The sequence below is a fragment of the Dasypus novemcinctus genome, chromosome 17 (assembly GCF_030445035.2).
Source record: "Dasypus novemcinctus isolate mDasNov1 chromosome 17, mDasNov1.1.hap2, whole genome shotgun sequence".
NCBI lineage: Eukaryota > Metazoa > Chordata > Mammalia > Cingulata > Dasypodidae > Dasypus > Dasypus novemcinctus.
Genome location: NC_080689.1, coordinates 42,678,706 through 42,701,268, shown reverse-complemented (window position 1 = coordinate 42,701,268; position 22,563 = coordinate 42,678,706). Strand labels below are relative to the sequence as shown.

Here is a 22,563-nt window from a genome sequence, read left to right as displayed (position 1 = left end):
TTTCTGGATTAAATTTAATCCAGGGGCGCCCAGATTTGGGGTTCACCTGAGTCCTCCCGGCTTCCTCGAGGATTTGGAAGGGGCAGCAAAATGCTACTGTCTCTGGCCTTCATTTGTTGTCCCATCTGGGTCACCAAAAATGTTGTAGAATTTGAGAGAAGTTCAATTATTTGAGTATAGAGAGGCCAGGACTCAGGAATGATTTTGAGAAGGAAAAATGGTTTATTGACAGCCGGCCGGACTCGGGAGCTTTCTGTTTGAATCCCAAGCCCTGAACAAGATTTTCAAACGTCTTTTATACAGAGAGGAAAGGCCAAATGGTCCCTTTGTTTCAGTTCTTAATAGGCTTCAATTAGCATATGTATCTTCCACATCTTAGGTAAGCTTTTAGCATGGACTCCAGATATTCTAGATAAGCTTTTAGCATATTTGGTTTTTGCATTTCCCCTAAATACTTAAAAGTTTATAGCCCTTGCATTGTTAAACTGTTTCCTGGGACTGGAGCCTGTTGCCATAGTCTCTAAGGGCAGGACTGCAGCCTCTTACCATTCCACACCCACAAGTCAAACAGCTTAAGTTATCTCTGAAGAGACAAAGAGCCTTCCACCCATAGCCCACATTAGTAGACGGTCGCCCTAACCACTGGGCCAAGTCTGCTTCCCTCATTATTCTTGAAAACCAGTGAGGTAGGTATTATCTTCACATCTTATAGATAACACAAGAGATTCAGTAAGCCATTTGCCCATGGTAACACTGCTAGGGAGTGGTCAAACTGTATTTTGATCCTAAGTCTGACTCAGCCATGAGGACCACCTTGACAGGGATAAAATTGATCTCCATATATGAGATTTGGAAGCTATATCTTAAAAAAGAAGCAGAGTCACTTCATTTTATGATCACATATATTATCAGACATCATTGTCTGAAAAAACGTCTCTCTAAATAAACCTTCCATTGTGTTGATTCTGGTAAAATATCTCCATAAATGGCACTATCAGCAAAACTGCCCAAAAAATCCTCTGAAAGACAAACACCCAATGAATGGGATTTTAGCCGTATTTGTTGCAAATCAGACCTCTGAAGCTGGCTAGAAAGATAGGGAATCAATAGACAGATCTGGAGCCTGGCAGAGAGTCCATGTAGACATCTCCTAAGCCACCCCCAAGATGGCTGCTGGAAGACCCCCACCCCCAAAGTTCTGATTCAGAACAAAGACTTCTTCTGGAAGCCAGGAGAAGCCCGGATATTCCCCAAGGACTTTACCATTGGGTCCTCACTGGGGGATTGATAGGCCAGGTAATCAATCAAAACAGCACACAGCTGCAACTCCTCCCCTGCCATTAGCAAAGGGGTGGAATAATTAACAGTTCAAAAAGGCAGGCACAGAGCCTAAGCGCACTCTCACTTTCCGCTCTCTTGCCTCTTCTGGACCCATTCCTGCCGTCTGCGCACCGTTCTCACCATTTTCCTCTGCGACGTGGTCACACAAACCTGGGCATTTATAATCTATAATGGGGAATTGCAGTCTGTAAATTAGCCTACTTTATCACTCTTCAGCCCTTTCCTCTCTACCTGGGACCCCTGATCTGTTATTTTCTCTCATTTTTCATCCCTCCCTACCTGAATAAATTACTGGCATAACTCACCCAATGTGCTCTTGAAATTCATTTCTACAGCATAGTCAAGAACCTAGACAGAATCTGTTAATGTATTTGGTTAGCCAGCCTAAGAGTTTATTGAGTGAAACAATGGCCTACAGCCTGTTTAATGCCTTCCTTTGGCTCTCCATTTTAAACGGGTTAGCCTATGAGCCCCCATAGGATATAAATCCCAGGAGGGAAGAGACTGGGGCATGGGAATTCTGTGTCAGTGCCACATGGCCAGGCTTATGGGATTTGACCCCAGCTGGGAGGGCTGGGGTGCATGGCAAGGGCTCAAATCATGGCCCTGACAAGACAGAGTTTCCCCAGCAGAGTGCTGGGCACTGTGAAAATTCTTTTTTAAGCCCTCTTAGCAGCCAGAGGCTTTGCCTTCGGGCCTGGCTTCCATTGCCTTCTCCCACCCTCTCCCATCAGCAGCAACAAGGCAGTGATTGAGGCCTGGAGGCTGCCCCTCCCAGTGGGCCCATGCCTTTGCAAGCCTGCCTTTCATAGCTGGTCTGGGATGAAGTGGGAAGGTGGTGGCAGGGCCAAAATGGATGCTGTGGGAGTTCCCTTTCCTAGGGTGGGTCACGGGCCAGGATACCTTTGCATAATTAACCTTTACCTGTACTTTAATCTTCCTACTTCCTACAACTGAATTTCTCATTACAGGTTTGTGTTAAAATGCTTTGGAATGTCTTAAAAATTGTAAAACTGAAAATGCCTTTGCTACGAAGGAAATGATTGCCTCAGGGTCCTAAGGCCTGTCAGCTAGAACAATTGATCTCTAACCATTTAATGGCCTTTTGATGACTGGTCTAACTGGGAATCTCCTAGACAGTAAAGTCATAAAACTAGGACTGTGTCTAAGACTTCTGGAAGAATAGGAGGAAGGAGCAAAATTTGGCTTTGAGGGCATCCAAGCTATTTGATCTGTCTTCCAAGTCCAGAACAGCCCTGAAAATGCCCAGTGGCAGGGGCTCTATGATTCCAGGGTGGCAGGAATCAGAGAGTAGCCAAACGTCCCCTGAGATTTCAGGCACTTCTGTTTGGATAACAGTGCAGTCAGTCTAAGACCCTGGAATGTCAGGGGTGCCGAGAACCAGAGCAGTAAACTCTGAATGGCCCCCATTCCTTGGGCCCTTCCATTCAAAGGGCAGCCAAATATCCCCTTAGACTCATCAAAGGCACTTTGATTTGGGATAACTGCTCAGAATATCTCCCACTAACTTGGGTTAGGCACATTGTTCTGACCTCCAGAAATATTAGACATCCCCCAAGACCTAGGTTGCCCACACAGATGCCTGTAGGCCAGACTCTGAAATTTAAAATTCTCAGGATGCTGAGAACAGAGCATCAGTTCCAAATTGTATGGAGTGGTGAACGTTTTAGTCAGACTAGGTCTCTGGGATCTCAGATTGGTTGACTGAAAAGTGCTTCTTCATTCTTCCTAGAATAATGGGTGCAGCCACTAGCATACCAGCAAACTCCCCATAGGAGTATCTTCTCAAGAATCAGGAAAATTTGCCTACTACTGTCCACATGCTCTTGATAGTAAAGTCAAGAGCAGCTTCTGTATGAAATGCTGAATTCTGGTTAATCCAGTGTAAGAAAAGAGGACAGAGAGATCTGAGGCCCAGAAACCTCATGTTGTTTCTCCTTAAAGAAATGAGGCAACAAACCTCAAACTTCTACTAACTCCATTTTAGAAGCAGCCTTCTCAGTTTAAATTCAGTTGTGCCTATAAAAAGTATGAATAGAGATCAAGATCCAGACCAGCTACTAAACCTCTCCCGGAAAATAAGAAACCTCATGTGACATTAACTAAAATAAAAAAGTTCTCAGAAATGCTAAGCATATAAAATTCTCTCCTGTTTTAAACTGTGCTTAACTTTGTTCAACTTTGAAATCTGTTTAACTTTGTCAGTTTGCTTGTACCTAAGAAATCAGATTTGTGGTTAATCTGTTACGAGTTAGATGACGGTGAAAGGTAACCTAAAAGTGAGTCTTTAAATGTCAATACTGGGAAGCAGATTTGGCTCAATGGACAGAGCATGCACTTACCAGGGTTCAAACTCAGGGCTTCCTGACCCATGTGGTGAGCTGGCCCACACGCAGTGCTGATGTGCACAAGGAGCACAAGGAGTGCTCTGCCATGCAGGGATGTCCCTCGCATAGGGGAGCCCCACACACAAGGAGTGCACCCTGCAAGGAGAGCTGCCCTGTGCAAAAAAAGCACAGCCTGCCGCACACACGGAGAGCTGATGCAGCAAGATGATGCAACAAAAAGAGACACAGATTCCAGGTGCCTCTGACAAGAATACAAGCAGACACAGAAGAACACACAGTGAATGGACACAGAGAGCAGACAATGGGGGGGGAGGGGAGAGAAATAAATAAAAAGTAACTCTTTGAAAAAATGTCAATACTGTCTTGCTAGTGAGTTTAATGTGTAAATCACAAGTGGAATTGATTCAGCTGCTAGAAAAGCAGAGAAACTTCACAAAGTTGTTACTAATAAAATTCTTGTGGCTTAGTTAAAAGAGTACCCAATTCACCTTAAAGTGAAAACTTACTAGAAACTAAGAGTTAAGGTCATTTATAAATGCTTTTATATTATAAAACAGCAGAGGGATACTAACTGAAAATATAACTGTGAAGATTTAGCCTAAACCTACTATTGTAAGTGTAAATTCTAAACTGACCTTACATTTGTTTATGGTCACTTCAAGCCTAGCCTCACCCTTTGCCTTTGCTTATGTTATTTCAAAACTACTTCTGCCCCTATGGCTCAGGGGAAAGCAAACTTGAAACATTGCTGTCTCCTGTCCTAAGCAAAGAACTAAAAAGTTAAGTTCTTTTGATGTGTTACACTTTGCATTGGAAGTGTTTAAAAAGTGTATAAAAATCAAGAGATAGACTTCGGTATTGTCAAACTCTCTTGTGCATTCTAAACCAGGCCTTCAATACACTGCAGGTTGCCTCTCCATTTCAGTTATTGGCTAGGTTGCTCACTGATCCCTAAAACAATAAACACATTTACCACATCTCTGGTTGTGCTCCTGAAGTCAATGGAGACTATGTTGCAGTTTCAAACACCTGCAGCAACCAATGATGGCTTGATATAGCCAAAAGTACAATGGATATTGCCTCCAGACTGGCACTGTTTCATAGTGCTGAGGGTGCTATGCACCAGGCTGGTGGAATACTGGAAATTACCTTCCTAGCTTCTCTCTAGGGTCAATGGTACTGCAGCATTCTGGCTGTGTGAAGGACATACCAAATGGAGCAATGATCACTAGAGTACTGTGAGTAGACCTTAAACACAATTGGCATTATGGCCTGCTCCCATGGAGAGATAACATGTATGGTATTACAAACCTGGAGCATAGATCTATTAATTGCATCTCAAAGAGAAATTTATGCATTGGGTAGTACATTAATTAAGTATTGTACCTGTATCTCCTACTCTAGGATATGCCTGATGATTATGGTGATATCTTTTCTATTTTAGATCATATGCAGAGAAACATTGAGTGTGTTAAAAGTCCTGGTAAACTTCATTTTCTAAGTAGTTAATGAATGTGCCTATAAGATAAAGAAATAACCACCTGGCCTAAGAGCAGTGGGGACAACAGTACTTTTAATTTAAAAAGCCACCAAATTAACTTGGGGGCAATCTTTCCATCTTCACCCTGTGCCAGATGGAAGACATGCTTAGCCCAAGTCTCCCTCCTAGCCCTTATTGCAGAACCTGTCCCACTCATACCCTGGGGAGGACTGGCAGATTCACATGCCATCCTACCAGGGCTAAGCATTTTCCCAACAAAAGAGAAAAGGCAAACGAGGTGGCTATGATCTACCTCCGCTTAGCCACTTTGAGATGGTCCATGGGCAACCTTCCCCCACCCCGGACCTGGAAACTAGGTTCTAATCAAAACTTGGCAAGAAAACAAGCCTCATTCTCAATTAGAACCAAACTGCAAGGAACTTTAGTCTGTAGTTTTGATCACTCCCACAGCTATTAAAGTTAAAGAAATTTCCATCTGGGTGCACTTATCCCTAGTGAAGCCAGCTGCCCAAGGAAGTACCGACTCACCAGAAGCACCTGACACGATGTACGAATGTCGGTCATTGGATGGCCTAAATTACCTCTTGAAGAGAAAAAGCTAAGTAGTGTCTGCATCAAAGTCAGCTGTTCCCTCTAACTCTAGCCCAAATGCTTATTGCTAGGGGCAGGGCAACTGAGACACCCCTTTAAAAATCTTGTCTGTTTTAATCTTTAACTTAACTAAAAAGGGCAATATCTCTTCTCATTCCTCTCCCCTATCGTAGGAACTGGAATAGGCAATTTATCCCTAATCCTGTTGCCTATTGCAGTCTCTCCCTAGAGTTAACCAATAGCATTAAAAAAACTGAAGGAAGACTACTGTTTCCCATCAACTTTGGGAAAATGCAGACTTTGCAGGCACCTGGCCTTTTCTACTTTTGTGGTCCAGTATCCTCTTAGTAGGACCATATATTTTCAAAATTCTAATCAAGTTTATTTCTTCCAGAATCAACATCTTGTTAGCATATGGGAACTTCATCCAGCTTCGCCCAGGATGCCAGATCCATCTTCCTCCAACTGAGATAGAATAGCAGGAAGTTTTATACCTTGTTAGGTAGGACCTACTGCCCCTAACCAGCAGGGGGTAGCTACAAAAAAAAGATCATCTCCCTTCAGCACCCTTTAAGAATAAATGTGTAAACTCTCTGAGTGGGGAATGAAGCTGGCTAGTAAGCTAGGGAATCAATAGATGGAACTGGGGAAATGGACATGGCTCAATTGATAGAACATCCACCTATCATATGGGAGGGTCCAGGGTTTGTTACGCAGGGCCTCCTGACCCATGTGGTGAGCTGGCCCATGTGGAGAGCTGCCACATGCAAGGAGTGCTATGCCACGCAGGGGTGTCCCCGTGTGGGGGTGCCCCATGTGCAAGGAGTGTGTCCTGCAAGGAGAGCTGCCCTGTGTGAAAAAAGCACAGCCTGCCCAGGAGTGGTGCTGCACACTCGGAGAACTGGCACAGCAAGATGACACAGCAAAAAAGAGATGCAGTTTCCTGGTGCCGCCGAGGGTGCACGTGGACACAGAAGAACACACAGCAAATGGACACAGAGAGGTAGATAACCGGCCGGGTGGGGGGAGGGGAGGGAGAAAAAGAAAATAAATCTTTAAAAAAAAAATAGATGGAGCTGGAACCTGGTAAGAAGTCCATGTGGACGTCAATACCCCCAAGATGGCTGCTGGAAGACCCTCCCCAAGATTTTGTCATTCAGAACAAGATTTCCTCTGGAAGCCAAGAGAAGCCCTGGATATTCCCCAAGGACTTTGTCATTAGACCCTCCCAGGGGATTGATGGGTGGGATAATCAATCAAAGCAGCGAACAACTGGAACTCCCTTCTACCATTAGCAAAGGGGCAGAATAATTAATAGTTCAAAAAGCAGGCACAAGGTCTGAACATGCTATCTTGCATTTGGACCCCTGTTCCTGCCTTCTGTGCTTTGTTCTTGCCATTTTTCCCCTGCCATGATGGCCATGCAAGTAAAACCTGGGCATTATAATCTATAATGGGGAATTGTACTCTGTGAATCAGCCTGCTTTATCACTTTTTAGCCTTTTCCTCTCTACCTGGGACCCATGATCTGTTATCTTCTCCCATTTCTCTTCTATCCCTACCTCAATAAATTACTGGCCTAATTCACCTGATATGCTCTGGAAATTCATTTCTGCAGTATAGTCAAGAACCTAGACAAAATCCAGTAACATTAGGGTGTATGGTAGTCCATGGTTTCTCTACTATCCTTGCCAAACAACTGAAAAAAGAAGTGGAAAAATGCATTTCTTTCAAGCCACATCATCATGGTAACTTACTTTAAAAACTTTATCTCAACAGTTCAATATAACACTTTCCGCTTGGAGGAGGCCAGGGTACAACTTTCTTTGGTCGTCCCACATCCGGGTTCATCCGACACCTGCCGCCTCCGCCATGCCGCCCAAGTTCGACCCCAACGAGATCAAAGTCGTATACCTGAGGTGCACCAGTGGGGAAGTTGGTGCCACATCTGCCCTGGCCCCCAAGATCGGCCCCCTTGGTCTGTCTCCAAAAAAGGTTGGTGATGATATTGCCAAGGCAACTGGTGACTGGAAAGGTCTAAGGATTACAGTGAAACTGACCATCCAGAACAGACAGGCCCAGATCGAGGTGGTACCTTCTGCCTCTGCCCTGATCATCAAAGCCCTTAAGGAACCACTTAGAGACAAGAAAAAGCAGAAAAACATTAAGCACAGTGGAAATATCACTTTTGATGAGATCGTCAGCATTGCTCGACAGATGTGGCACCGATCTTTAGCCAGAGAACTCTCTGGAACCATTAAAGAGATTCTGGGGACTGCCCAATCTGTGGGCTGCAATGTGGATGGCCGCCACCCTCATGACATCATAGGTGACATCAACAGTGGTGCAGTGGAATGCCCAGCTAGTTAAGAACTACGAAGGAAAATATTTCAATAAATGATTTGACAGCCAAAAACAAAAACAACAACAACAAAAAAAAACAGTTCAATATAACATAACATCCATTTATATGAAAGATAGTTCTATTTCTATGTTCAAAAATATAAATGTAAACACTGGCAAGCAGTCACCCAGCATTTGGAATAGAACTTGAAATTGGACTCTAGGCTGGTAGCTGATGCTTGTTTTCATTTGAAGCTTTGATTGCAGTTCCTGATTATTCAAGATTTAATGTTCATCTTTATTTTCCTATTTAGCTTAAGCCCTTTTATGCTAGATCTTTGGTGTTAAAATAATTTGGCCTGATTATGTGCTAGGTAGTTTAAGCATTGTCAGAAAGCAGGTTAGGCCTTCATGTATGAAACTGCAAAGGATACTTCACTAGGGACTGCGTACAAAGCATACGACTCAGTTTGGCTGAGACAATTTGTTGATTTGTTGTCCTTTAACCAAGGATATAAATCAGGGTTGGCTACAGGTTTCCACCTTGTGACTTTTTGAAGAAAAGTGAGTAAAACTAAAAGAACAACAAAAAACAAAGATCTGCAAAGATGAACCACTATTTAGTTATTTCCCTGAAACACTAATCTGGATACAAGAATGTTAGTATGTGTGATTGTTGAAAGTGAGTATCCTAAGTCAGAAATTCTCAATCACTGGAATCACTGGAGAATGTAATTAAAATAGAATCATTTGGGGAGTTTATTTAAACTATATATTCTTAAGCCCAATCCCAAAGAGTTTGACTTGGTAGACCCTGGAGAAATATTTATTAAAGTGCATTAGGAATATCGTATCCATGTCCTTTCTCATCCATATTAGGAATTTAACCTGTTTATATAGAAGAATGACTGTGATGAAGGTGGTGGCAAACTATTTGGAAATCAAATGAAACTTCATAGACCATTGTTTGGGGACCTAAGATTTAGAAGGGATATGAAAACATCTGACCTAGTCCCCTATCCTCAAAGAAGTTGAAGCTATGTCAGTCAAGACAGAAGATTAAGTCTATTATTTTTAAACTTTTACTTTTAAATAATTGTATGACTTTTTTTTTTAGGAGGTGGGGGTTGGGGGAGGTACAGGGGATTGAACTCGGGACCTTGTACATGCAAAGCAGGTGCTTGACAGCTGAGCTACACTCACTCCCATGTATGACATTTTTTAGAATCTTCCTTGGTAAACTATTCAGGTACAGTCGTTTGGTAATACTGATAAATTGCAACTTGCCTTCACCCTGAAAACCTACCAATGCCTCTTACCTACAACCATATGGGCACAAAGAGTGTCCTGTGGTGAGATACCTCCACCAACCAATAAATCTGAACTCAAAATTCCTAAACAGGAATGACCCACATCAGGCTGGTCTTAGATAATTGTCAGGCAAAGCCACCGTGGACCCAGCCTCTCTTCCCCAGTGGAATATTGTTGTGGATGGCTGTGAATATAACCTGAACAACTTACCAAACAGCCTTCCATTTGGTTGGCTCCTCCACAATGCATCCTGATCACTATCAGGGGTTTAAAGTGAAGACAGACCTTTGCCTTTGAATCAGAGACCCAAGCTTTTTCTGACCTGGTCTACTTCCACTGCTATGCTCTAATCTGCAGTCTCCCCTGTATTCTGGGACTTGCTCTATGCCATCTAGGACAACATGAGCCACAGGGCCTGCTGAAGAAGGGAAAACGAAAGTAAGCCTCCCAGGACCCATCCTCTTCTTGTAAGATTGCTTCACATTTAGTGGCCTTGAGGACTCTAAAGGACGTGGGACTGCCAAAGATGCTGTTTTTAAAACAGTGGTTGTTTTTTGGCCACTTTAGCAGGCATCTTGGCTATTCTAGGTCTCTTAAGTTACCTGCACAAGAAAAGAACTATGTCAAATCACTAACTAGATTTTCAAATAAAGTGGTTGAAATAAGCCTCGTTTGGATTTTTATATCGAGATCAGGTGGAGTTTGATTTTCTAAAACAAAACAAATCATCTGGAGTCAAGTGCTGGGGCTAGGCTTTTTACATACAGTAATTATTACACCGATACAACAATTAGGTAAGTACTCTTTCTACTTTACAAATGAGGAAGTGAGACCGAAAGAGGGTCATACAGCTAGTAAGTTTGTGAAACTTGGTCTGAACTCAGTATGTGCACTTTCTAAACGTTTCCTACTAAAGTTCACAAACAAACTTCCAATAGTCAATTGTATTAAGCTTTTCTTAAATTACAATACCTTTGGCCAGAACCACTGAAAAGAACACTTAAACTATTTTATAGCCATTTCTCTGTCCTCGTTCAGATATGCATGTCCAAAACATATGAAACAGGATAATGAAGAAAACAGAAGAAAATAAAGGAACTGAATTGCTTGTCATTGACTACATGACAACAGTGCTTGTAAATATTTTATTCATTTTAAAATAAATATTGTGTGGTAATGTTTTTAAAACTGTCCAGAACTAAATTCTGTAGCACATAGCGGGAAAGTACAATGGATAACCAGCACAGTGTGTTTTGTTAGTGTAAACCATTCCAGTTCAAAAGAGAACAATCATTGATTACTTACACCAGATACATACAGTGGGGGAAAACACAACAATACCATGGAGAAAGAAGAGATAAAAGTTCTGACACAGTAGCAGCCTCTTATGAAAAAGAGTTTCTTGCAATTAACAAAGGTGAAGAGGGAGAGAAAACTTAGATGTGAGGCTCTACTGTGGGCCCAGTTTCTAATTTAATGTCTAGTAGATACCTGGTGATAAATAAAATTTTGTTCAAAGGATTTCAGCCTTAGAGTTTTAAATATTTTACATGGTGTCTCATTTAAACAATTTCCCATTGATTTCTATCTTCTTCATTACCTTTATTAAGTAGTTATTATATACTACAATTTACATAATAAGTCTGTTATTTAAAAACTTTCAGTAGGTTCAACCTTCATGACATTTGATTAGTCTGGACTTTAAATTGCCTGGATAAGATTTATTTTGGAATCACATAATCCAAACAAACAAACAAACCACACACAATCATTTCATAAGATATAACAAAAAAGAAAAAAGTGAGACAAATGTCTGCCTTAGAAGTTTATCAATAACCTCTTATATACACATACATATTCACAGAGTGGTTGAGAGTCCTTTTATACAATCCTTTAGATGAGGTCCAACGGCTGAGAGGTCTGTGAGACAAATGGTCACGTAATAGAAATCATCATGACTTTCAATGACCTCTTCTTCCCCCCAACTTTATTACCCTTTAGTTGGGGAGAGAAAGGAGTCCATTTTCATCTGCTGTATCTAAGATTTTACAGATCACTGGAGATTCAACCTAAAGAAAAATACAACAAAACTATTAAAAAATTGTACAACTGAATATGTTTTTATTTTGTATTATTCTGGTGAATCAATCGATATAAATACATCTGCTAAATGTATACAAGTCCTTGTTTTGAATAAACCACCCCACTGTTTCTATAAATTGAGCTTTTAGTCATTCACATAAAATTGATACACAGAGAAGATCTTTTTATCACTAAAGTAAAAGCGCCGAGAGAAAAGAAGACAGGAACAAGATAGGGATACAAAGCAAGAGCTTATACAATAAAAATTATATAAAATTATGGCAAAACAATCAGTGGTATGTACAATTCAAGTAAAAGGCCTTTAGAGAGAAGAAAATAAAATTTTAGAAAGCCTGTGGCAGTATGAGATTATTTATGAATTCCAAAAATAAACATTACATTTGTAAACTGGTCTGTTTCTCTGGGCGTGATCTTTGATTGTATTAGACTAAGCTGAGATGTCTTTGATTTAATTATGTGAAGATTAGGTCTTTGATTTGACCATGTCAGTAGGGTTAAACTCAGGTTAAATTTCTGCCCCCTTGGGTGGTCTATATAAATGGACATTCACATAAGAAGACACACAGTAGAAGGCACAGGAAAAAAAGAGTTCCACGGACAAGGCAGGGGAGAGAACTTTGATCCTACAGCCCCAGGAAGAGAGATGAACCATTTGCCTAATAGTATGCAACTGGAGAGAACAGAGCAGCTGATCTGAGGAAGCCCAGGAAGAACAAACCCTATGCCAACCTGTAGCTGAGAGGAAGGAAGGCTGAACCCTCACAGAGATTGGTAACCATCTTGCTTCAACACGTGGCAACTGAGTTTGGTGAGAAAAGCAACTTTGAGTTGGACTCTTCAGGGCCCTGTAACTATAAGCTTTTACTCCAAACAAATACCTGTTTTAAAACGCAACAGTTTTCTGGTACTTTGTGTCAGCACCCCTTTGGCTAATACAAAGCCTTTCCAATTTTAAATATTAAAATTCCAAGATTTGGCTTTCACTTCTAGTTAGGATGTAAAAAGTCACAAATTGGTCTTATCCTAACACAAGAACAAGCTTAATTTGCTCTATTTTTTTTTTTTTTAACCTGTAAGAGAGATGATGCAAAGAAACCTAAATGATCTGAAATTTAGAAAGAGACCCATGGTTGCTTTAATTCCTTATGGAGCAGTGGGAAGAGGAAGAATCTTCATAGACAGGGATAAGGAGAAATCAGAATTTGTATAAGCTAGCTGTGTGGCCATTTGGAATCCCCAAGAGCCCCAGCTAGAGTGAATGTGCACTCATCCAAATTTCCAAAGCTCTCTGATGCAGGGGGAGAATGTAACTAATGTAGCTTGTAGACTACAGTTGACTGTGGTGGTGTAATGTTTGTAGTAAAGGTCAAGAAGGTGCTGGGTCAGTGCTGGTGGTTAAAAGGGAAAAGAAAAAGGAATATGGGATTTAGTTTTGTGACATGTGAATATGATCTTTTTTTTTTTTTCTTTCTTTTCTTCATTCACCGTGAGTCCTTGGTCATGTCATTTGACCAATCTGTACTCATTTGTTCACCTTTTGGAGCACTGGAAAAACAGATGAGTTTATTTTTGGGGCTAGATGAGATGGATGTGCCTAGATAGGATTTTTTGAGTGGTGCTTCCATGATTTGTTGAGCCTCTTGTCTGTTTCGTTTTTTGAGGTTGAAATAAACTCAAATAAAAAAAAAAACACTCTGAGATTTCATCAAGGATAAGGCAGCAGCTGCCAAAGACTGAGAAAGGGCAGGAGAGCTGAGCAAAAGCCATGTGAAGCACTCTTAGACTTAATGAGTAGAGGGAGAAGCTGCTGGTTGCTAAAGACTAGATTTGCAGAAAAGAGGGTGGACCCTGAGGTTCCTGGCCCTTTATTGAGTACAGTGCAGAGGCCTTCTGAAGGGATGGGTGCAAGGAAGAAGGGAATAGAGAGTTCTTGAGGCAGAGAAAGGTGGGAGCAGAAACAATTCCCCAGGGGCTCAAAAGCTGGCAATTGAGCTGTAAACAGAGATGGCTATTCAACAGTTTGGAAAGCTGGTGGCTTGGCTTAAAGAAAATGTTGGAATCTTATTATTGCTAGCCCTATTGAATGGTTAAGTTCTGATCCTACCCTCAAAATATTTGAAATCAGCTGAACTGAATTTAACCAAAGCTGCATAAAATATGGGCCCAGTTTAAACACAGATTAAGTTGACTCGTTGTACTATCAACTTAATAAAAAAGGGCATACCTTTTTCTGGAGGTAAATATTTATTTTTGTCTTTCTTGTTCTTTTACAAGTGTCCAATATATAATAAAAAATTATGAGCTATGTGAAAAAGCAAGAAAAAGTGATCCATAGTTAAGCAAAAACAAGACAAGACAAAACAAAACAAAACCAATCAATAGAAGTAGATCCAAAGATGGGCCAGAAGTTTAAATTATCAGATGTTAAGATAATCATAAGTATGGTGAAGGAAATAGTGGAAAAGGTAGAAAATGTATGAAAATATGAGAAATTTCAGCAGAGAAAAGGAAACCATAAGAAAGAACAAAATGGAAATTTTAGAAAATAAAAATATATCAGAAATGAAGAATTTACTTGATGGGCTGGACTGGACAGAGCACAGAAAAGAATAGGGTGAACTTGAAGAGAGGTCAATGGAAATGAACCATATTGAAACAAAGAAAAAGAGTAGGAAGAAAAGAAAGAATATCTATCTGGTAGTTTGGGACAAGTTTGAACTAACATGTTTAATAGAGGAAAAAAAAGAACCATGCAGAAGAAGTCTCGGATAATGACCATGAGTTTCCAAAACTGATGAATGACCACAACCTACAAATCGAAGAAGCTCAGTAAATCACAAACAGGACAAATATAAATAAAACCACACTTAGGCATAACATAAACATAGCACTATAAAGATTCTAGAAGAAAACAGATTATCTTTTTGTCTTTGGGGTAGCAAAAAACATAGCCATAGAACAGGAAAAATTGATATTTTGCTCATTAAAATGCATTATGAAAAAAATGAATTGGCAAGACACAGACTGGAAAAAAATGTGTTAATACAAACACAAAGAACACATATCCAGAATATAACTGAACTCCTACAAATAAACAATAGGAAGATAACCAACTCGATTAAAAAAAAATGAGTAAAAGAGTTAGCTAAACATTTCACAAAAGAAGATGTATGACTGCCAATAATCACATGAAAAGGTGGTCAGGGTAATAAGGGAAATGCAAGCTAAAACCATTAAGTTAGCCAAAATAAAAAAGACTGATAATACCAAATTTTGATTAGGATGTGGTGCAATTAAACTCTCATATATTGCTGGTAGGAGTGTAAAATGGTACAGTCACTTTGGAGAAATGCCTGGCAATTTCTTATAAGGTAAAACATACATCTAATCTTTAAATCAGCAATTCTACTCTGTAATGGTTTGAAATTGTATGGACTTCAGAAAATCATATTCTTTTTTTTTTTTTTTTTAAAGATTTATTTATTTATTTTATTTCCCCCCCTCCCCTGGTTGTCTGTTCTTGGTGTCTATTTGCTGCGTCTTGTTTCTTTGTCCGCTTCTGTTGTCGTCAGCGGCACGGGAAGTGTGGGCGGGGCCATTCCTGGGCAGGCTGCACTTTCTTTCACGCTGGGCGGCTTTCCTCACGGGCGCACTCCTTGCGCGTGGGGCTCCCCCACGCGGGGGACACCCTTGCGTGGCAGGGCACTCCTTGCGTGCATCAGCACTGCGCATGGGCCAGCTCCACACGGGTCAAGGAGGCCCGGGGTTTGAACCACGGACCTCCCATGTGGTAGACGGACGCCCTAACCACTGGGCCAAAGTCCGTTTCCCAGAAAATCATATTCTTAAAGCTAATCCCTTCCTATGGGTGTAAACCTATTGCAAATGGGGCCATTTGATTAGGTTACTTCAGTTAAGCATGACCCAGGGTTGGTCTTAATCCTTACTGGAGTCCTTTATAAACTGGATGAATATGGAGAGAGAAAAGAGAAAGCCATGGAGAAAGAAGCTGAAAACAATGAAACCCAGAAGAAAAGGGAAAGACCAGATGATGCTGCCATATGCCCTGCCATATGACAGAGAAGTCTAGGATTGCCAGCAGCTGGGCTTTTGGGAGAAAGCATCGCTTGATGATGCCTTGATTTGGACATTTTTCTCAGACTTGAAACTCTAAGTTTGTAAGGTAATAAAATCCCATAGTAAAAACCAACCCATTTCTAGTATATTGCTTTCAGCAGTCTACCAGACTAGAACAACAAACTAGGTATTTACCCAAGAGAAATAAAAACATGACCTCAAAAACTTTTAAATGTTCACAGCAGTCTTACTTATAAAACCAAAAACTATTTACAGAAGAATGGAGAAAGAAATGTTATACTCACACAAAAGAATACTATTCAGCAATGAAAAGAGAATGAAGTAATAATACATGCAACAATGTGGCTGAGTCTCAAAAACATTATGCTGAGCCAGAGAGGATAATCACAAGATTTTTCTATTATTTTATACATAAGGAATTTAAAAAGAGGCAAGACTAATCTTTGGTGTCAGATATCAGAAAACTGTTGTCTTTGGCAGGGGGATACATTGCTGGAAAGGGGTATGAGAGTACTTTCTGCAATGATAAGATACCTTGTTTCAGATGATGGTTATATAGATGTATAGAATGATCAAAACTCAAACTGGACTCCTAAGATCTGTGCATTTTATTTCATGTTAATTATACCTCAGTTAAAAAAAAAAGATATGAGCTTTAACAGAGGTGGTATGGGGCTATAATGTCTTAGAAACTTCTAAAGCAGGGGTTCTTAACCAGGGATCCATGGACTGCCAAGGGGTCTGTGAAAGATTTCAGGGGGTCTCAGAAATTGAATTGAAAAAAAAATCAATTCAATAAGATGTCCAATGTGATATGCATGTTGCCTTGTCAAATACTACACCACAGTTTAATGTTCTTATTCATGATAATCAACAACAGTCTACACATTGAGATGTCTTTAAAAAATAAAATTTAACTTTAACTTTCCTTTAGTTTTGGAGGATTGGATTATTCTTTTTTATTGTTTTCTTCCTCTTCCCCTCCCCTGCCCTGCTGTTTTTACTTTCTCTGTCCATTAGTTGTGTGATCTTCTGTACTGATTTCTCTTTTCTTCTTCTCTTCTCATCTTTCTCCTCTAGGATTCACCGGGATTTGATCTTGGGGACCTCTGATGTGGAGAGAGGTTCCCTGTCAATTGTGCCACCTTAGTTCCTGGTCTCTGCTGCACTTCACCTTGACTCTCCCCTTCATCTCTCTTCTGTTGAGTCATCATCTTGCTGTGTGACTCACTTGGGTGGGCACTGGCTCACTGTGTGGGCAATTGGCTTGTTGCGCGGGCACTTGGCTCATCGTGCAGGCACGGGCTCACTGTGTGGGCACTGGCTCACCATGTGGGCAGTCATGTAGGCTTGGCTCACCATGTGGGCACTTGGCTCACCGTGTGGGCACTGCTTGCCTCACCGTGTGGGCACTGCTTGCCTCACAGGCACTGGCTCACCACTCGGGCACTCACGTGGGCACTTGGCTTGCCACATGGGCACTCAAGTGGGCACTTGGCTCACCATGCAGGCACTTGGCTCGCCACGTAGGCACTGGCCTGCCACGCAGGCACGCTTTCTCTTCTTCTTTTTCAACAGGAGGCCCCAGGGATCAAACCTGGGTCCTCCCATATGGTAGGCGGAAGCCTTATCACTTAAGCCACATCCACTTCCCCTGGATTATTATTTAATGTGCTAAAAAAGAAGTACATATATACAGTATTATATATGTTTTGGATTTTAGTAACTGTATTTCAATATATAAAACTCATTTCCTTTGTAATTTTATTTTATGCATTTAGGAACATTATTCTTGTGGGGACGTGTTGTTGCAGGTGTGATATATTTATGAAATAATACACATTATAGTATGGATTTAGTATGATTTTTATTTTGATGTAGTTTGTTCGCAGAACAGTAGATAACTGCCTGCAAAAAGGTTGGTAAGGATGGCAGGGATGGTTTTATGTCACTGTGGGAAAACTTGAATTTCTAAACTTTTGCCAAAAATGAGCATTTGAACACTGAACTGTGTTAGGTTATCAGGTATTGAAATTATGGGAAAGTTGTAAAACGTAATTTTGAATAATCCTAAAATTTAATTTAAAGACATGCCAATGTTGAGTGTCATAAAATTATCTGCTGTAACATTCTGAGAAAGGCACCGTGGGTTTCACCTGACTGGCAAAGGGGTCCATGAAACAAAAAAGATTAAGAACCCCTGTTCTAAAGAGACTTTCTAGACTAAATGCTAGAAATTAAAACATGGCCCCAAACTGAATTCCTGATTATTATAGTTTTACTTACCCCAAGAATATACTGACACGAGTGAGGCTCTAGCATATATACAGTAACAGCATGAGGAGAATCTGATTCTTTACATCTATAACAGAAAGTATGTTAAGGTACTGATCAATTCATACAAGATTATTTTTAATAGTTTTTCCTCTTAAACTATAAAAATCCCAATTAAGTAAACTATATAATTTAATATAACTTAATAATGGTTAGAATTATATATTATATTTATATAAATTTTTATCCATAGGAAGAGGTTAAAAGAGAAAGGCATAAAGAATAACTTGGTAGTCCAACTTACTTTAGTTTTACAGTCACCTGTCTTGGTTTGTCAGTTACATCACAAATATCTCCATTCCCATAAAAATGTGACACCATCCTGAATCAGAGAAAAACTTTATTAAACTAAAACTTCATTAATTCAGAATGTATGTAATAGGAAGAGTTAGACAATGGTTAAAGGGATCAGTTTTGCATTTGTAAAAAATAAACTTGGACGTATTCACCAGGTGCAGTGAATGTGCCACGATGATGGAAGAGGTTGTTGATGTGGGAGAAGTGGGGGAGGGGTGGTGGGGGGTATATGGGGACCTCATATTTTTTTAATGTAACATGTAAAAGAAAAAGAAGAAAAAAAATTGGGGGATAGCAAAAAAAACAACTACTTGGCTATAAAATATTCTTTAAAATTATATAATTTTAGGGATAAGTTACTAAGGAAGTCTTTTGTATTTTATAAAGAGAATATAGAGATATCTTCTACTGGCTTAATTAATAATAATGATCTTTAATTTGCATATTATTATTTATATACCAATAGTAATGGTTAGATTGCTTTAAAAATTGTTCTTTTAGCCATTTCCCCAAGCTCCTGTATATTGTTTGCTTTGTGGAACAAAATTTTCTGATCTTCCCACTCTCCATTCAGTTACCTGGATTAAAATATATCCTGTAGATGGTACAAAAGTTAAAACCCAGGCCAAACTATAAATGAGGAGAATCTAATGAAAAGTTTTGATTTTGCTAGTCTCATACACCCATGCTTCAATATTTGTTACACATGATATCATACCATAAGCTATTTTCACATGAAACATATATATGCGTAAGAAAGAAATCCATCTGTTTAGTATATTATACTACTTAAATGTCTCTGACTTTTGCTAACTTTGATTTTGTTCAGCCAGAAAAGCCAGCACATTCTGAAACCAGAGTTTCTCAATATCATCTGTTAGGAAAGACAACCTTAACACCCAAGAAGGAAACAGAATGAATAATTTAAATGTCACTGGACAAGAGACTATAAGAAAAGCTAAAACTCAGTTTTCTTGGGAAACAGGAGATTAATTTACTTATGTTATAACAAAATATACCTATATAGCCCAAAAGAGATGTAAGGCAGTTTTTTGAAAAGCTACTAAAATATTCAACTATTTCCAAATATTGCCTCTCAAAGGTTAGGTAATGGGACATGCTTGAGTATTTTTATAGAATTAAATAACTTAAAGAAGTAAAGATTACACACAAAAGAGGAAAATGCTTTATGACAGCCTTAGATCTAATACCTGGAATTGAGAAATCATTGATATAAACACCACTGCGACTCTCATTACTACCACCATTGGTAGAGGCTGTAAGGTTTACTGCATGTTTTTGCCAGGCACTCCGCTTTACATGAATTACCCCATGTAAATATCACAACAATCCTATGAGGCATATACTATTGTACAAGAAAAATGAGGCTTAAAAAAGATTGTGACTTGCTGAAGGTAGTAAATGAATCCACGTTGTCTGACTCCAGAGACTGTGCTTTTAAGTACTACACTGTACTGCTTCCTCAAGAAAAGAAAACTAACCTAAAAGATGTCCTCTGAAAATGACTGGATCAGAGATTTTATTTAAGTGTTTAAATTTTAATGTTTTTAAATATTCTGAGTTTTTAATTCTACTAATCAGATCCAAAGGTAAATAAAGTTAATCTTTACCTGACTGTTTGGGTACCATCATCTTGAAGATGATATGCTCTAGCAGTATTCTTCTTAGCCCATTCAACATGCTCTTCTTGGTTCCATGTTCCCACAACCACAGAGGTTTTGCCACTCTCCTTGTCCTAATATATGAAAAAATATTTGTGATAATGCACGGTTCATAGCATGAAAGAAACATTTATACTGATGACCTGACCCTCCAATAAGCTGAAACACTTATTGTCATTTGCACTCTGGATATTTATATTTAGGTGTAATGATGTTAGTTGTACTCAATGAGTAGACATTTGATCTCATTATCTTTATTCCTTTGTTCTGTGAATGATGTAAGCAATTTCTAATAAGGCAAGTTCTAGGTAAAGAGTCATTTTTGAGTCTTCTATCTTTTTCCTCTCTTACATCTATCAGATATGCCAAATTTTTTTCTGGAGATGTTCTTGGCTTCAGACTTTTCCTTTATTTACATTGCCAGACCCTTACAAGTCCCTCCTGCCCCACCTGAAATCTTTCATACTTAAATATTATAACCACATACTACTGTAATTCTTAATAAAATCTTTTGGTTTCTTATCTCTTATCCTATACCCAAACTGAGCCAATCTTTATCCTACTTTTACTTTTTCAAATGCAAACTTTCAAGTTATGCTGGTTTTCACGTTATACATTTTACACCACATTTATTTCTGGTATCAAGACTGTTCACAAACCTCTGTTTTCATTCTGCCTCTCTCTCCTATGAATTCTAGTTCACTTTGAACTCTTCTACTAAAGTATTATTGTATTATTTTTAAAAACACTATGTATTGTCTTATATGTGCATTATTAGGTTCCTTCTTTCATTCCTTTATATGTTATGCCTGGTATCATGCTAGTCACTAATATACATCTGGGGAAGCGGACTTGGCCCAGTGGATAGGGTGTCCGTCTACCACATGGGAGGTCCGCAGTTCAAAGCCCGGGCCTCCTTGACATGTGTGGAGCTGGCCAACGTGCAGTGCTGATGGGTGGAAGGAGTGCCGTGCCCTGCAGGGGTGTCTCCGCGTAGGGGAGCCCCATGCGAAAGGAGTGCGCCCCGTAAGGAGAGCCGCCCAGCGTGAAAGAAAGTGTAGCCTGCCCAGGAATGGCGCCGCACACATGGAGAGTTGACGCAGCAAGATGATGCAACAACAACAAAAAAGAAACACAGATTCCCATGCCGCTGACAACAACAGAAGTGGACAGACACAAGAACACGCAGCAAAATGGACGCAGAGAACAGACAACGGGGGAGGGAGAAATAAAACAAATCTTTAAAAAATATATATATACATCTGATAAGTGGAGTTAAAAACACTTACAGTGGCCAACGAAATAAACATAGCCACTGCTCTAGTGGAGCTTATTTCATTATGGAAGAGAATAGAAACATTCTTTTCAACAACTAGACTGTAAATACCCTGAAAGTCAGGGATTAGAGCAGCAGAGTGAAGTGTTTAAGAGGTGGATTATGGAGCAAGAATACCTGGATTTGAATTCTAGTTTCACTATTTACAACCCAGGTGACCTTAGGAAAGTTACTGATCTATTTCCTCATTTCAGAACAACAATACCCACACCTCATAGGGTTGTTAGGGAGAGTAAATGAGCTAAGACGTGTAAAGTACTTACAACAGTACCTGACACAGAGTGAGTACTTTATTTGTACACTATTAGCATTTAATATTTCCAAAGCACCTAGCAGTCTCTCAAAAAATATCTAGGTTACATGACTTGGAAAAATAAGTTTGATAAACGCTAATGTTGGCAAGTGGAAATAATGGAAAACAGCCATTACTAACAAGAGTATAAACTATCAACTTTGGAAGGCAATTTTCCAGAATACATTTATTTGACCTAGCCATTACATTGCTAGAAATGTGTCATATGGATATACTTACAAAAGTACACCAATAAAACAATTAAAAAATGTTCACTAAAATACAGTCTATAACTGCAAAAACTAGAAATAATTTTAAGACCCATCAATGGAGGTCTGATTAAATATAGTGGGTATATGCATAATCCTCTGGACCTGCTGAAAGAATGAGATTGGCTATTGCTGACATGAAAAAGATTTCTGAAATCCTAAGTGAAAAGAACAAGTGTAGTGTGCTTAGTATGATCTCTTCCGTATAAATAAAAATGTTATATCAATATTTATGTATACATGTTTTTTTCCCTTGTGGATGGTTAACAAAGCAAATGTTAACAGCAGTTAGTTTTGGGAAGTGGGACAATGGTGGAGAAGAAGAATTTTACTTTTCATTTTAAATTTCTGGCATATTTTCTTTCAATTAAAAGAAGTTTTTGGGCATTATCTGGGTAGTAGTTAGATGCCACTTTATCCTTTCACTGTATTAAACTAATAAATATTAAGAATAAATAAAACATCTACAAAGCAGAAAGGATATATCGAAAGAATGCTTAGTTTACAGGTGCTGCATATATTTGGTAAGATTTAAATTTAGAAGGCAAGTTGATGATCTTTCCTGGTATATCTATCTTGGCATTTAAGATCAACATGGAGGTCTTGAGAGGGTGAATACAGTATTTTCTAATTACTAATTATTCTTTCTTTTAGGGAATGAGAAGAGCCTTTTACAGTAGCCAAGTCAATATTTAT

General features: G+C 39.5%; 2 protein-coding genes across 3 annotated transcripts in view; one reads left to right on the top strand and one right to left on the bottom strand.

Moving 5' to 3' along the window:
* Window positions 1-7,597: 7,597 nt before the first annotated feature.
* On the top strand, window positions 7,598-10,118 carry LOC131273959 (large ribosomal subunit protein uL11-like). The gene has a single exon (XM_058278564.1). It carries the CDS (start codon window positions 7,675-7,677, stop codon window positions 8,170-8,172), a length of 498 nt encoding a protein of 165 aa, XP_058134547.1. The 5' UTR covers window positions 7,598-7,674; the 3' UTR covers window positions 8,173-10,118.
* A 469-nt stretch (window positions 10,119-10,587) lies between these two features.
* ERLEC1 (endoplasmic reticulum lectin 1) overlaps window positions 10,588-22,563 on the bottom strand; it is a 32,843-nt gene continuing 20,867 nt past the window's right edge. For both annotated transcript variants that reach the window (XM_058278562.2, XM_058278563.2), the window contains 4 exons: window positions 19,920-20,044; window positions 18,236-18,313; window positions 17,944-18,019; window positions 10,588-11,525 (listed from right to left, as the gene is read on the bottom strand). In XM_058278562.2, the coding sequence (XP_058134545.1) occupies window positions 11,454-11,525; window positions 17,944-18,019; window positions 18,236-18,313; window positions 19,920-20,044 (351 nt within the window). In that variant the 3' untranslated portion in view covers window positions 10,588-11,453. The remainder of the gene's footprint in view (window positions 11,526-17,943; window positions 18,020-18,235; window positions 18,314-19,919; window positions 20,045-22,563) is intronic.